Raw genomic sequence first — 13,664 nt, forward strand, 5'->3', positions numbered from 1 at the left:
TATTTCCTCTTTTCCTGGTACCAGCGGACCCCTTTGAGTCAGAGAAAGAAGCGCCGCAGTCTCGGGGAGGGAAACGGAGAGGAGCCTGCAGTAGGAGAGGAGGGTGGGTGAGGGACAGATTGTGCGTGAAGAGGGGAGAGAATCCCGGAGCAGGAGGGTGACTGGGGAGCTCGGTAGAAATCTCCACACGTCCCCACCGTCCCCCACCCCAGCCACCCTCTCCCAGAGCCATGAGCGCTACTAGACAGAAGGCGGAAAGGAGTGACGGCAACACGGGCAGGAGGGAACTAGAAACTGAGCTGCGGGACAGAGCCCACCTGAGCCAGGAGCGGCGGCTCAAACAGGCTACCCAGTTCGTACACAAGGACTCTGCTGACCTGCTCCCATTGGACAGTCTCAAGAGGCTTGGCACCTCCAAGGATCTGGTGAGACATCCCATGCCCCTACCTTTCACCTGCCCCATTGGGTCCTTTGCTTCTCGGTCCCAGGAAGATGCCCAGGTCCATCTCATAAGGAGTGGGGGCCACCAGACCTACTCTATGAGATTCAATCCTTACTTAAAGTAAGGATGGGGCAATCCCACCAACTTTGGGGTATTCACTTTGCCCATTGATCAGGAGTCCATTGGGGACGTCCTTTGTATTGGGAAGGGATGGGAGAGGGGGGTGAGGACTGATTCATTGTTCAGCATCTCTCCTTTGATCCTAATAATTTCAAGCTAGAGAAAGAAGAGTTCAGACAAGTGCTAGGGCAGGTGCAGAGGTTTGAGGGAGGGAGAAAAAGTCCCTTCTAAGGTGGAATGCCCCTTGGGATGCGTGAAAGTTTGGGATCAGGAGAGGAGAGGAATACAAAGGAGAAGGCTGGAGCTGACCAATTCAGGGAGGTAATTTCGCCTGTCTGCTGAATTACCTAAAGACCCGGCTGGCTCCTCAGCAGCCTTTTCTATCCTCCCGGCTCCTGGATATCAGAGTTTTGACTGTCATTTACTGAGGTTACTGGCCTCCTTGCTTTTCCTTCCTTACTTAGTCCTCATCACTCCTCCCCAGGCTCAGAGGTATCATTCTCTGCTTACAGTCATCTCCCAGAAGAGGCATCTTGGGAAACCACTGTTTTTAGGGGGGAGGGCAGCTGAAAGGGGGAGGGTAGGGGGTTTCTCTGCTTTTCCTGCTCTCCTTATAAACCAAGAAGAAGTTGGCTTTGGGAAGCTCTGGGAAATCTGTGTGGACAGGATGATAAGGGAGGAAGGGCTGGCCTCAGACCTAGGAGGGCCTATGTCAAGAAAACATAAAGGATTGGAGTAGAAGTCACACCAAAAGATCTAGAAAAGGATGAGGATGATGCAACCATATACATGGGAGGGCCAGCCCCCTAGCTGCTCCCTCTGTCCCGGTCTATACCCCCACTCAATTGTCCTGGAGATGTCACCAAATACCTAGAAAAACTGTCAGAACAATTACTGTAACTAAAAGCAGGGATTCTTTGTGTCAGGGACCCTTTTGGCAGTCAGGATCTATTGACCCCTTCTCAGAATAACGTTTTCGAATGCATAAATAAAATACATAGGATTACAAAAGAAGCCAATCGTATCAATACATATTTAGTAAAATGTTGAATAACAATAACCTACATTCACAGATTACAAGTCAAGAATCCCTGCCTAAAAGGTATTCTAGTGAGCTATGGCCATCTTGTGACAGTTAAGAAGCCTAAAAGAGTAGGGGTTTCTCGCGGTACTCTATCCCTGCCTTTGCTAGCAAAGGGCCCTGGCTCCCTGTTGCTAGGATGTATGCCAAGAACGCTAGCCCAAAACTGGTGCCAACTCACCAGCCCCCTCTGTGTACCACTCAACTCCTAGTCCTTCCTCTCCCCTCCAAATCTCTTTTAGTCACCAAAGAAAAAAGGTAAGAGGATTCAGATTTCAAACCAGCACATCCAGACTGTAGAAACAAATCACTGGAGTAGCTGGGAGGTTTAAGTTGGAGTCAGAAGGAAGGAATAAAACCACTTATATTTACTAGTTTCCCCCCAGAGATTGGGACAGGATGCTTGTTTATCCCATCAGATGCTATCCCATTCTCTTAGATGGATAGGTTTTGATTTGTTTTGGTTTTTTTGGTCTGGATCTGAGATTTCATGAAATTAGGGAGTTTCTGGTGAGGGACCTTCTTCTCCCCTTGTAGACAGGCAACTGGGATAGGTAGATTCGTTTAAATAATAGAATTCAGTCATCTTGCTAACAGCCTGCAGACAACAGTATTACAGAAGGGGACTGGCCAAGCCACCTGATGAAGCTCTGGGGCCTGTAGCCCCTCACTCCCAGCATGCCTTGTTGTTTCAGGACTTTGAGTACTGGGCCTCTATTTGGAGAGAGAGTTGGGAGGGCTGGGGGAGGGGGGAAGACAGCATCTGCGCTCTCTACCTAGTCTGGTTGGTGAACTGAATTGCAGTCAGCCATGGGAAAAGGGTCCCAGGCCTCCGTGGGAAAGGTGGGAGGGGAAAGCCTGGGAGATAGAAAGGAACCACTCTGCTGCCAGCCCCAAAAACCTCTTTGCCCTTTTCCCAGAGCTAGTGTTCCTGGCAGTCCAGCTGTCAGGGAACAGGCCTCAGGGGCCTCATTAAACCTTGGGAAATAAACAGTCCCTGGAGCTAGGCAAGGAGAGCAGGTGAAGGGGAGAAAGAGTGAGGGGAGGGAAAAGGGAGCCATTCATATCTTCTGTCTTCATAATATTCCCTAACAGCCCAAAGGGAGGGTATGAAGGGAAGATGAGGAGGGAAGGAGAGTCTTCCAAGTTAAAAACTTGTTCAGAGGAACCTCCTTCTTGTAGAAACCCTAAGCTGGGGACAACACCTCTGACAGAGATGATCCCTGGAATAAAAACCTCCTTGCCTAATTAGCCAGTTTGACAATTGAAATGACTGGTGATTATCTTTTCACCATTTTTTCACTGCATTCTCTCCCAGTCCCATTCTATTGGGTTTTGATAGGGTAGAGAGCGAATGTTTTGGTCCCATGATTCACTGACCTCAATTACCAGGTTTTTTTGTGTATCCCAGGAAATTCCATTTCTTCCCTGTCTGTGACTCTCCATTCCTTATTCTTTCCTCCTTGTCCCCTTTTTCCATCTAGCCTTGGGAATGGGGTAGGGTTGGAGATAGGGAGGCCCAGACATCTGCATTTAACTCTTGTCCAATTGCCTCTTGGGGGAGCCAGCAGCCACACAGTGTGATTCAGCGTCGCCTGATGGAGGGGAACCTGGACCAGTTTCTCGGGGAGTCCTCCTTGGTTTGGGGCCAAGTTCATGGAGCAGAGAGTAGTAGGAAGACCAGCAGAAAGGAGACTCCGGCTCTTCTTGTTCACTGCAAGGTGAGGGGAACCCCTGACCACCATCATGGAAATTAGAACCTGATCTTTAGATCGCACCAACTGTTTGTGAATGTCTCTACCTTCTTTCCCTCTGTGCCTCCAGGAGGGGAAGAAGCTCTCTTCAGATTTTTCTCTTAGCCTAGACTCAGAAGATGGAAAGCTTTCCTTTCTTCTCTGCCTCTACCTCTCTTGCTGCCCCCCACTCCTGCTGTTTGCCCTTTGCCCTAATTAAACCCATAGAGAGTATGTGTAGGCAGGTGTATATATGCACACATGTATTTATACACACACGTGTACACACATACATGCACATGTGCGTGGGGAACATATAATATACATATATGCCTATTGTGAATAGTCGCTATGGTTTTCATTTGCGAATTGTGTACACATGTGGATGCAAGATTGTGTGAATATTTATTTTAGAATATATTATATATCTATATGAAGACTCCATGTATACATTTACCTATGTGTATATGTACGTACGTATGTATGTATATATACACACATTATATATTTACATAATTATATCTCTCCTTTGACATTTTTTCAATAACCCTTCCACTTCTCTCTCTATTAAAAAAAAAGAAAAACAAAATCTCCATAACTAAATATGTGCCATCAAACAAAACAAATTCCCACAATGGCCATGTAAAAATGAGCTTTGTTCTGCTCTTTGAGTCCATCACTTCTCTGTCAGGAGGTGAGGTAGCACTCTTCATCATCAGTCCTCTGGAATAGTGGTTGATCATTGCACTGAACAGAATTCTGAAGTCTTTCAAAGTTGTTTGTCTTTGCAATGTTGTTGCTAAATAAATTGTTCTCCTGGTTCTACTCGCTTCACTCTGGTTTAGTTTATACATGTCTTCCCAGGTTTCTCTGAAACAGTTCTTTTCATAATTTCTTACATCATGATATATTCCTTTACATGCACATACTATAACGTGTTCAGCTATTTCTTTCCCAGTTAATGAAAACTACCTTAATTCTTTGCCACCACACAAAGAGCTGCTATAAAAATGTTTATGTATATGAGTCCTTTTCAGTTGTGTTTTTTAACTCTTTGGGGCATAGACCTAGTAGTGGCATTGTTGGGTCAAAAGGTATGAACAATTTAGTGGTGTTCTGGGCAAAGTTCCCAATTGCTTTAGAGAATGGCTGGACCAGTTCACTATCCTGCCAACACTGCATTAATGAACCAGTTTAACCAAAGCCTCTATCTCATTTTTTACTTTCCTTTTTTGTCAACTTTATCGATCTGATAGGTGTGTGGATGGTTGGAACTTAACAAATTATAGAAAGCACCATCGTCGTCTCTGGACATACAAAGATGAAAAAAAGATGATATGGGACTGGAGCTCAGGAGAGAGACTAGGACCAGATACTTTATATAGATCTGGAAGTCATTAGCATAACAAGAATTAAACCCTTATGGGCTGATGAGGTCACCAAGGGAGGTAGTTCTTGCCAGCAAGGGAACTTACAATCTAATAATAATAATACCATCTAATATAATAATAGTTAAAACATGTACAAATTATATAATTTGGAATGAAATAAAGGAAGGCATGAAAAATTCAGAGAAGAAGGACTTATTTCTAACTGAAGGGACAACAAAAGGCTTCACAGAAGATGTGGCACCTGAGAAGGAAGGGAAGGATTTTTAACAAGAATCCACTGTAGGCATAGGAGATGAAATTAAGGAATGGCTCATATAACTATGAACATATATATGGATTATACAGAATATGAAGGAGAATATTGTGAAATCAGGCTGGAAAGATGTGTTGTAACCAGGTTGCGGCATATTTTGAATCTGAAGAATTGTATTTTATCTTGTAAGCACTGGGGAGTCCCTAGAGGTTTTTGACCAAGGGAATTCAGACCTATATATTAGCAAGATTTCTTTGGCAGGTATATATTACAAACCTTTCACCCCTCTAGGTGGCATAGTGAATGGACAGAATGCTGGACTTGAAATCAGAAAGACCTCACTTATTAACTGTGTAATCCTGGACAAGTCACTTAACTTCTATCAGATAGGGATAATAAGGGTTACTGTGAGGATCAAATGAGCCGTGATACATACAGCCCCAAAGCAGTAAGTAAATATTGCCTCTTATTACTGAAAAATAATTCAAAGTTCATATCAGTATTTACTAATCATGTGCTGGGCACTGTGATAAGCTCTAGGGCTACAAAGATAGAAGGGAAACAATCCCTGCCCTCTAGGAGCTTATAATTTAGTCCAGAGAGTTGTATAAAAACAGATATGTTCAAAGCAGATACAGGAGGAAAGCACTTGCACACCTTTGGCCACTGAGGAGGTGATGGCAGGAGGCCACCCAAGCCAAGTAGGATGCCCTCATGGGATGGTATTCTGGCAGTTGACAAAGCTGGCAGCCTGCCGCTAGCCAGGGGCCCTTTTTGGTTGCAGGTGCCAGGGTAGGATAAATGATAACAATGGTCTCTTATAACTGGAAGAAAAGAAAGGTAGAAACTGAAGAGGAGGAGCTAGTATCCAAACTAGATTAACTTCAAAGCCATCCCACTCCCTTGATCTTGGCTCCCTTGATAAGGATCAAACTCTGATTGAATTGGGTGAGAAAAAGGCTGAACTGGTTTTAATTAGTAAGCTTGGGCATGAAATATGATTGGACACTCTTCTAAGACTCATGCAATAGAAACAGCTGAAATAATTCCCAAATATCTTCCGGGAGTTTAAAAAAGATCAGCATTGACTAGTTAGCAGGGATTCTTAATCTGGAGTCCACAGATTCCCAAGGGGTCCATAGATAGATTATAGGTGACCCATGACTTTGTTTTTTCTTAATATTTTGATAACTGAATTTTGAAATAATCAATTTCCTTTGTAATTCTATGTATTTTGTTTTATGCATCTAAAAAACATTATTCTGAGGCTTTACCAGACTGCCAAAAGTTGGGGGTGGGGGGATGGAATAAGGCATGATATAAAATAGGTTAAGAACACCTGTGGTAAGGGAATGAACTCTCCCTGGGTAAGACTCTCCTGTATTTGACTGGAAGCCAGAGAGGCTGGGCAGTATTATGAAGATGGAGCCCATACTGAATCTGCTCTTCAAAATGTTATTCATAGTGCAGGTGCCAAGCAAGAGGAGGATGGCCATGAGATGCTCAGACCATGCCAATGTGATCACCTACACTGTATATAGTCTTCCTTGAAGGCTGCCTCTAAATGTCTCTACAAAATGGCAGCACAAGTCATGTGGTGATTCCTCTGAGTGGAAGGGTGGCATTAAGGACAATATGGAGCAATGGATTCATTCGTTCTGACAAACTCACCAGCGTTTGAACACTTTCTGTTCGTAGCTGTTAGATATAGCTCTGCGTATCCATTCATCCAATCCTGTCCTTGTTTGTAATGATTGACTATGATGCAGGGTTTTTAAAGGTGTACTTGGATTTCCCCTTACTTTTTTTCATTCCTGTCTACACTTAAGTCCTTAAGAGGTATCTAGTAGCAAACTGTTTAAATGCCCCTGTTTCTGTCAAACAGTAATATTTAGCACCTTCCTAGCCTGGGAGGAATAAGACGCTACCAGACAAATACTCTTTACAGGGTTCAGAAGATCCCAGATGTAGAGAAGTTACTTCTCTTTGACTAAAGCTTTTATCTACTATAAGGGAATAAAGCAGAAGGGTAGAAATTAAAGTTATATGTTTACCATCTATTCATAATGTGGCATGGCATATTACTGATGTGACAGTCTTTGCAAGTCAAACACCAGAGTAAATTTCATTATGAGAAAATCTAGCCTAAAGCTAAACTGCCTGCTATCTTAGTTTGTTCCTTTCAAACTAAGGACTTCAGCAGTATGCCAGCACTGGGTACAGCTGTTTACAGTGGAACATTTGATGTAATATATTATGTAGTTGAATAAGAACAACAAGGTAATTTTGGGGAAAAGGCACTAGCTGCTGGAGGAATCTGAAAAGGCTTTATGTATAAGGTGGTCCTTGAACTGAGCATGAAAGGAGACTTGGGATTCTAAGAGGTAAAAATAAGGAGGGAGTACATTCCAGCCATGAGGGACAGTTACTGAAAGGTAGACTATGACTAGAAACAGGAAATGGAATATTTTTTTAGATTTTTTATTTTTGGCTTACAATACTCAGTTCCACAAGTTTTTGAGTTCCAAATTCTCTTCCCCTCCCTCCCCTTCCCTCTCTCCCCCAAGAAGGTATGGAATTCGATATATGTTCTACATATACCTTTGCATTAAACTTATTTACACAATAGTCAAGTTGTAAAGAAGAATTATGACCAATGGAATGAATCATGAGAAAGAAGAAACAAAACCAAAAAAGAGAGAGCAAATAGTTTGCCTCAGTCTGCATTCAGACTGTAGTTTTCTCTGGATGTAGGAAATGGAATATTGTATGTGAGGAAGGCCAGTGTGTCTGTAGTGTTTGTGAGAGGTTGGCACTAGATTGTGAAGGGCTTTCAATGTTAAACAGAGGAACCCATATTTGATTTTGTAATAGGGAGCTAGTGGAATATGGGGTATGGAATATGGAATATGGAGTAGAGGAGAACATGGCTAACCTGCTCTTTAGGGAAAAAATGTTTTGACCACTTCTTGGAAGATGGATTAGGTTGAAGACGGTCGTGAGGCAGGTAGACCAGTTAAGCTATTGAAATAGTGCAGGTGAGAGAGCATAAGGTCCTGAGTTAGAGTGATAGCCGTGTGAGTCAAAGAGAAATAGATGGATATGAAAGAAGCTGTGGAGGTGGAAAGGATGAGATTTGGTAAATGATTAGTTATGTGGGGTGAGAATGAGGAGTTTGAAAGCTGATACTAAGGTTACAAACTTGGATGACTAGAAGGATGGTTATGATCTCAACAAAAATTGAGAAATTTGGAAAAGAGGAGGTTTTGGGAGAAAAGACAAGTTCTGTTTTGGACATGTTTAATTTGAGATATCTATAGGACATCTGATCTAAAATGCCCAATAAGCCATTAGTGATGTGGAACTGGAGTTCAAGAGAAAGACCATGGCTAGTATATAGATATGGGAGTCATCAATATAAATGACATTGATAATGATTGTCATGGAATAGTATTGTGCTATAAGAAATGACAAGCAGCATGGTTTCAGAAAAACCTGGACTCGTATGAAGTAATGCAAAGTGAGGTGAGCAGAGCCAGGACAACATTGTATGCAACGACAGCAATATTGTATGATGATCAACTCTGAATAACTTGGCTACTCTCAGCCATGTAATGATCCAAGACAATTCCAAAGGACTCATGACGGAAAATACTATCTACCTCCAGAGAAAAAACTAGAGTCTTTGAGACTCAGATCAAAGCACACTTTTTTAAACTTTATTTTTTTGTCTGTTTTCTTTGACAACATGGCTAATATGGAAATACATTTTGCATGACTGCCCATGCATAATCTAAATCAAATTGCTTGCCTTCTCAAGGAAGAATGAAGGAAGAAAATTTGGAACTAAAAACAATTCTTAAAAATGAATATTAAAATTGTTTTTACATATAATTGGAAAAAAAAAACCGTTAACAGTGATAAAACCATATGGGCTGATGAGGTCACCAAGAAAGAGTGTATGTAGCAAGAGGGGCAAAGGACAAAGCCTTTGGGGTAATGCACCCCCAGGTAAAAGACAAGATATGTATGATGAACCTGAAAGGAAGAATGCTCAGCAGAGTAGGAGAATCAGATCAGAGCAATGTCGCTAAAACCCAGAAAAAAGATAGTGTTTAGGAGGAAAGGGTGGTCAGCAGTACCAAATGCTTCAGAGGTCAAGGAAGGTGAGGATTGAGAAAAGGCCATCAGGTATGACAATTTTGAGATCACTGGTAACTCTGGGGAATGAAGTTTCAATTGAGCGTGGAATTTACAAACCAGTTTTCTGAAGTTCGACAAGTGACAGGAGAGGATATAAGAGCATAGATAGCTTTTTCTAATTTGCCTGGTGAAGATGGCAGATGAAATGAGGACTTGTAATAGCTATTAATATTTATAAAGTGATTTAAGGTTTGCAAAACACTTTTTACAAATAGTATCTCATTTTATCCTTACACCAAACTTGGGAGGTAGATTATTGCCATTTTACCAACATGGAAATTGGGGCAGGAAGTGATTTGTGTAGGCTCACCTAGCTAGCTAGTGTGTAGCTGAGTTCAAATCCAGGAGCCAGTCTTCTTGATTCCAGGTCTAGCAATCTAAACATTGAATCACTTAGCTGCCTTGTCATGAGGACAGCTTTGGTAAGAAGAGTCACCTATTTATCAGAGGCTGAAATAAAGGGTTGTAAGATATAAAGGAGATAAAAGGGAGTTCTCAATACACAGTCATTTTTTTCTTTTTTTAATTTATTTTTTATTTTTAATTTACAACACTCAGTTCCACAAGTTTTTGAGTTCCAAATTTTCTCCCCCTCCCTTTTTCCCTCTCCCCTCCCCCTGCCCAAGAAAGCATGTAATCCGATATACCTTCACATTCTACATATACCTTCACATTAAACTTATTCACACAATAAATTGTAAAGAAGAATTATAACCAATGGAATGAACCATGAGAAAGAAGAAACAAAACCAACAAAGAAGGAAAAAGAAAAAAAAAAGAGAGAGCAAAAAGTTTGCCTCAATCTGCATTCAAACTCTGTAATTCTTTCTCTGGAGGTGCACAGCTTTTTCCATCATGAGTCTTTTGGAGCTGTCTTAGAACCTTGTATTGCTGAGAAGAGCCAAGTCTATCAAATTTAATCATCACAGATACTGTGTGTCTGTAATGGTGTATACTGTTCTCCTGGTTCTGCTTCCCTCACTCAGCATCAGATCATATAAGTCTTTCCAGGTTATTATGAAATCTGTCTGCTCGTTTTTTTTTTTTTCAATAAGGTAAAAGTAAGGTGAGGTTGTGAGAATGGGGAAAGGGTGGTGGGGAAGGCTTAAGAAGAGAAGGTATGGAACAGCTTCTCTGGAGAGTAGGATAGAGAATTCATTAGGAAGGAGTAAAGGATTGATTTCCTACACTGAGGGCCCACTTGGTACTGTAGTGGGTGATGGCAAGATTGAGGGTGTGACCATCCTGTCTATAGCTGGGTAAAGTAGAGGGGTAGATTATGGGAGTAGATTCGGGAAATGGAAAATCTGGGTGTTTACTGGAACATCAATAAGATGTAATGTTGAACAGGAATTGGTGTGGAGAGGAAAATAGTGAGCCAGGTACTGAACTACTTGAGAAAGAACAGAATAATCTGAGGGCCTAGAGGTAACAGCCACCAAGACTTATATTGGGTAATAAATTTGGATAGAGCAAATGTCAGAGGAGAGGTGGTGATGGCAGAAGGAAATGGCTGATGGTTGGTAAATCAGGAAGTATCTTTGGCAAGTGAGGAAAGTCCATTGTGTACATGTGTGATGCCCATATATGAAAGAGACTGAATTCACTCTCTTTTCTGTCTCCAAGTGATGTGTCCCTCCCTGACCTTATAAGTTCCTAATATGAAGTTTCTTTCCCAGTAGCTCATTCCTTTTCCCAAATGGAGAACTTTCTCCTTCAGTTCCCTAAATATCCATCTTACCATTTTTGGTTCCACCTCCATCTTTTGGTTCAGCAAGTTCCTAAATTTGTGATGGCATGGCATTTAGCTTCATTTCCTCCCCTCATCCCACCTTTATATGTGTACCAGTCCTGGCTTTCCCATTTTAGTCTTTTTTTTTTCTTTGAGGAGTCAATTAAATTTCTCCACGTTCTTCTAAAACAAATTTACTGATTTGGCAGGGGGTAGAGGAGAAGGAGAGAGGAATGGAGGCAAGGGGAGTTCCTGGGGTTGACCCCAACTCATTCATTCTATTTGGATTGCTCTCTCCCAGTGCAGAGACCAGGTATTACAAGTGGCAGTGGATACAGGTACCCAACACAACCAAATCTCTGCCAGATGCCTCAGTCGTCTCGGGTAAGAATGTGACTGCCTGAAGGTATGAGGGGATATATAGTAGACATGCCAGTCTCAGATACTGTAGGACTCCAAGAAACAGACAGCAGACCAAATGATTGGAGGGAGGGATGACTAACTGATAACTGGGCCATAACCATTGCTTCTCTAACACAGGCTAGGGGAGAGGGCCCTAAAAGCCCCAGGTGGGAAGAAGGCTCCTGGTCCCCTGACTCATGTGGAGCAGCTGGAGCTACAGTTAGGGCAAGAAACAGTGGCATGTTCAGCTCAGGTGGTTGGTAAGTCTTGACTTTATCAGCTTCTCCACCTCCTCATCTCTTCTGCCATTCTCTTTTTGTGGCAAAAAAAAAAAAATCCCACAAAGAATTATGCTTCCTATTCCCTACTAGCAACAGGCAGAGCACTCTGCACAGGTGTTCCCAATGTCCCCATTCTTTCACAACATTTCTAGATCTGGGTGATGGGTTAAGCAGTGATACCCTTGGGGTGCCTGCCAGCTTTTCCTGTGCCCCTTCCATTCTTACAGATGATGAGAGTCCTGAATTTTGCTTGGGACTGCAGACACTGATATCTCTCAAGGTAAGATATGAGAGGGTGGTCTGTCCTATAGTGCCTGGCACGAGTTTATGCCCTGGGAGAAGAGATGGGGATTTGGGAGGTGATGGTAAGAGGATCCCTGAATTAGAACTCAGAATTTCTAGTTCCAATGCTAAGCTTCATTTCCTCAGATACTCTTTTAAGTATTTCCTAGCCTGCTTTCTCCCAAGTAAAGTAGGGAGGTGGAGCCTGGCTCCCTTCCAAGATGGAAATCCAGAGTGAGAAGATGGAGAGAAATAAAAAGCAGAGGTTGTGAAGAAGTGGGTGGGGATTGTGGTTATCATATCAGCTGAAGAGAGAAGATAAGGGTGTAGGAAAAAGGGAGTAGCAGAGGATTTGGGTGAGACTGTTTTATGGGAAGAAGTCTATGGATGAGGAGGACTTGCTCCCCGTAGATTTTTCACACGGTAGTTCAATTTCCTCCCCATTCTCTTTCCCCATAGTGCTGTATCGACCTGGAGCATGGTGTACTACGGCTGAGATCCCCCTGCCCAGGGCTACCATTCCTGCCTTTCCACCAGGAGCCTGGCCAGTGACGATAACCAGAGTCTATCCCCAGGAGAAAACACAAAGCCTTAGGGGAAGAGTTGTGGGCAGTGAGGGTGCTGCCCACCACCCTGACCCTTGCTCATATGTTTTGTCTGCCCACGTGTATTCTCCTTTGCTTTTCCACCAAGTTATATATAAAAGGTCACATCCCAAATAAATTGGAGGAGCAGGGAAGCAAATACCTTTAGCAACTATGGATTGAGGAAAAGTTCATGACCAAACAAGGGAGAGAGAGAATCACAGAAGATAAAATGGACAATCTTGATTACATAAACGAAAAATTTTTATGCAAATGAAATTAATGCATTTAAAATTAGAAGGAAAAAAGTTAACTGAAAAAAATATTTTCAGCAAACTTGTCTAATAAAAGTCTAATTATAAGCTATGTAAGGATCTGAATGAGACATATAAGAACAAGAGAGATTCTCAAAGCATGTGGACTGGAAGTTCTCAAAGGAAGAAATTCAAGCTTCCAATAGCCATATCTAATCAATAATAATTGGAGAAATGGCCTCGCTTTTCCAGGAGATAGTTTTCAGAATGCTAGGGAAAGTTTTGAACTAAGGTCTCTTTTTCTCCAAAACCACCCCTATTCCTCAAATGGCTTTCTCTGTCTTTTCACAAAGAGAGCCCTCGAAGAAAGATGTCTCAGAACATAAGACGACTATAAGGCACATAATAAGACTATAGGGCACAAGTCTTAAGGTTTGGTATTGACTAAGTTGACCTACATAGTGACTGCCATCACTGATACCCAATATTGTTCCTTAATGTTTCAACATTTGCCACACCATCTGGGTCTTCTTGTTCCTAATGTCCATGACCTAACTGCTACATCTCCTAGTTTCTCCATGGGGGATGCTCTGACACCCACCCTCTTAACTCCTTGCATATCAGCTCTTTAATAGCTATTTTTTTCTGGAGTGCCAAGCTGCCCAGCATTGATCCTATGTTGGTCCCTAGATTTTCCTTAAGTATAAACTCATTTGTAGTTTACCTTTCACTCCTCAGCTGTTTTTGTGTCCACTAGTTGGTCTGCCATTAGACATGATCGTTGGTTTTTTTAATGACTTTTGTTCTTTAGACTAGAGTCATATTTCTTAACATATGCCTTCCATGGATTTCCCCTTTAAACAAATAAAGTCTAGGTAAAATCCAACCAATAAATTGACCCTCTAA

General features: G+C 42.1%; 1 protein-coding gene across 1 annotated transcript; it reads left to right on the plus strand.

Moving 5' to 3' along the window:
- The first annotated feature begins 215 nt into the window (after positions 1 to 215).
- Positions 216 to 12,576, plus strand: NRIP2 (nuclear receptor interacting protein 2). The gene is made up of 6 exons (XM_036760384.1): positions 216 to 425; positions 3,212 to 3,364; positions 11,257 to 11,339; positions 11,496 to 11,617; positions 11,866 to 11,918; positions 12,380 to 12,576. The coding sequence occupies exons 1-6, from the start codon at positions 231 to 233 to the stop codon at positions 12,470 to 12,472; spliced, it is 699 nt and encodes a 232-aa protein (XP_036616279.1). The 5' UTR covers positions 216 to 230; the 3' UTR covers positions 12,473 to 12,576.
- Positions 12,577 to 13,664: the final 1,088 nt, after the last annotated feature.

The sequence above is a fragment of the Trichosurus vulpecula genome, chromosome 5 (assembly GCF_011100635.1).
Source record: "Trichosurus vulpecula isolate mTriVul1 chromosome 5, mTriVul1.pri, whole genome shotgun sequence".
NCBI lineage: Eukaryota > Metazoa > Chordata > Mammalia > Diprotodontia > Phalangeridae > Trichosurus > Trichosurus vulpecula.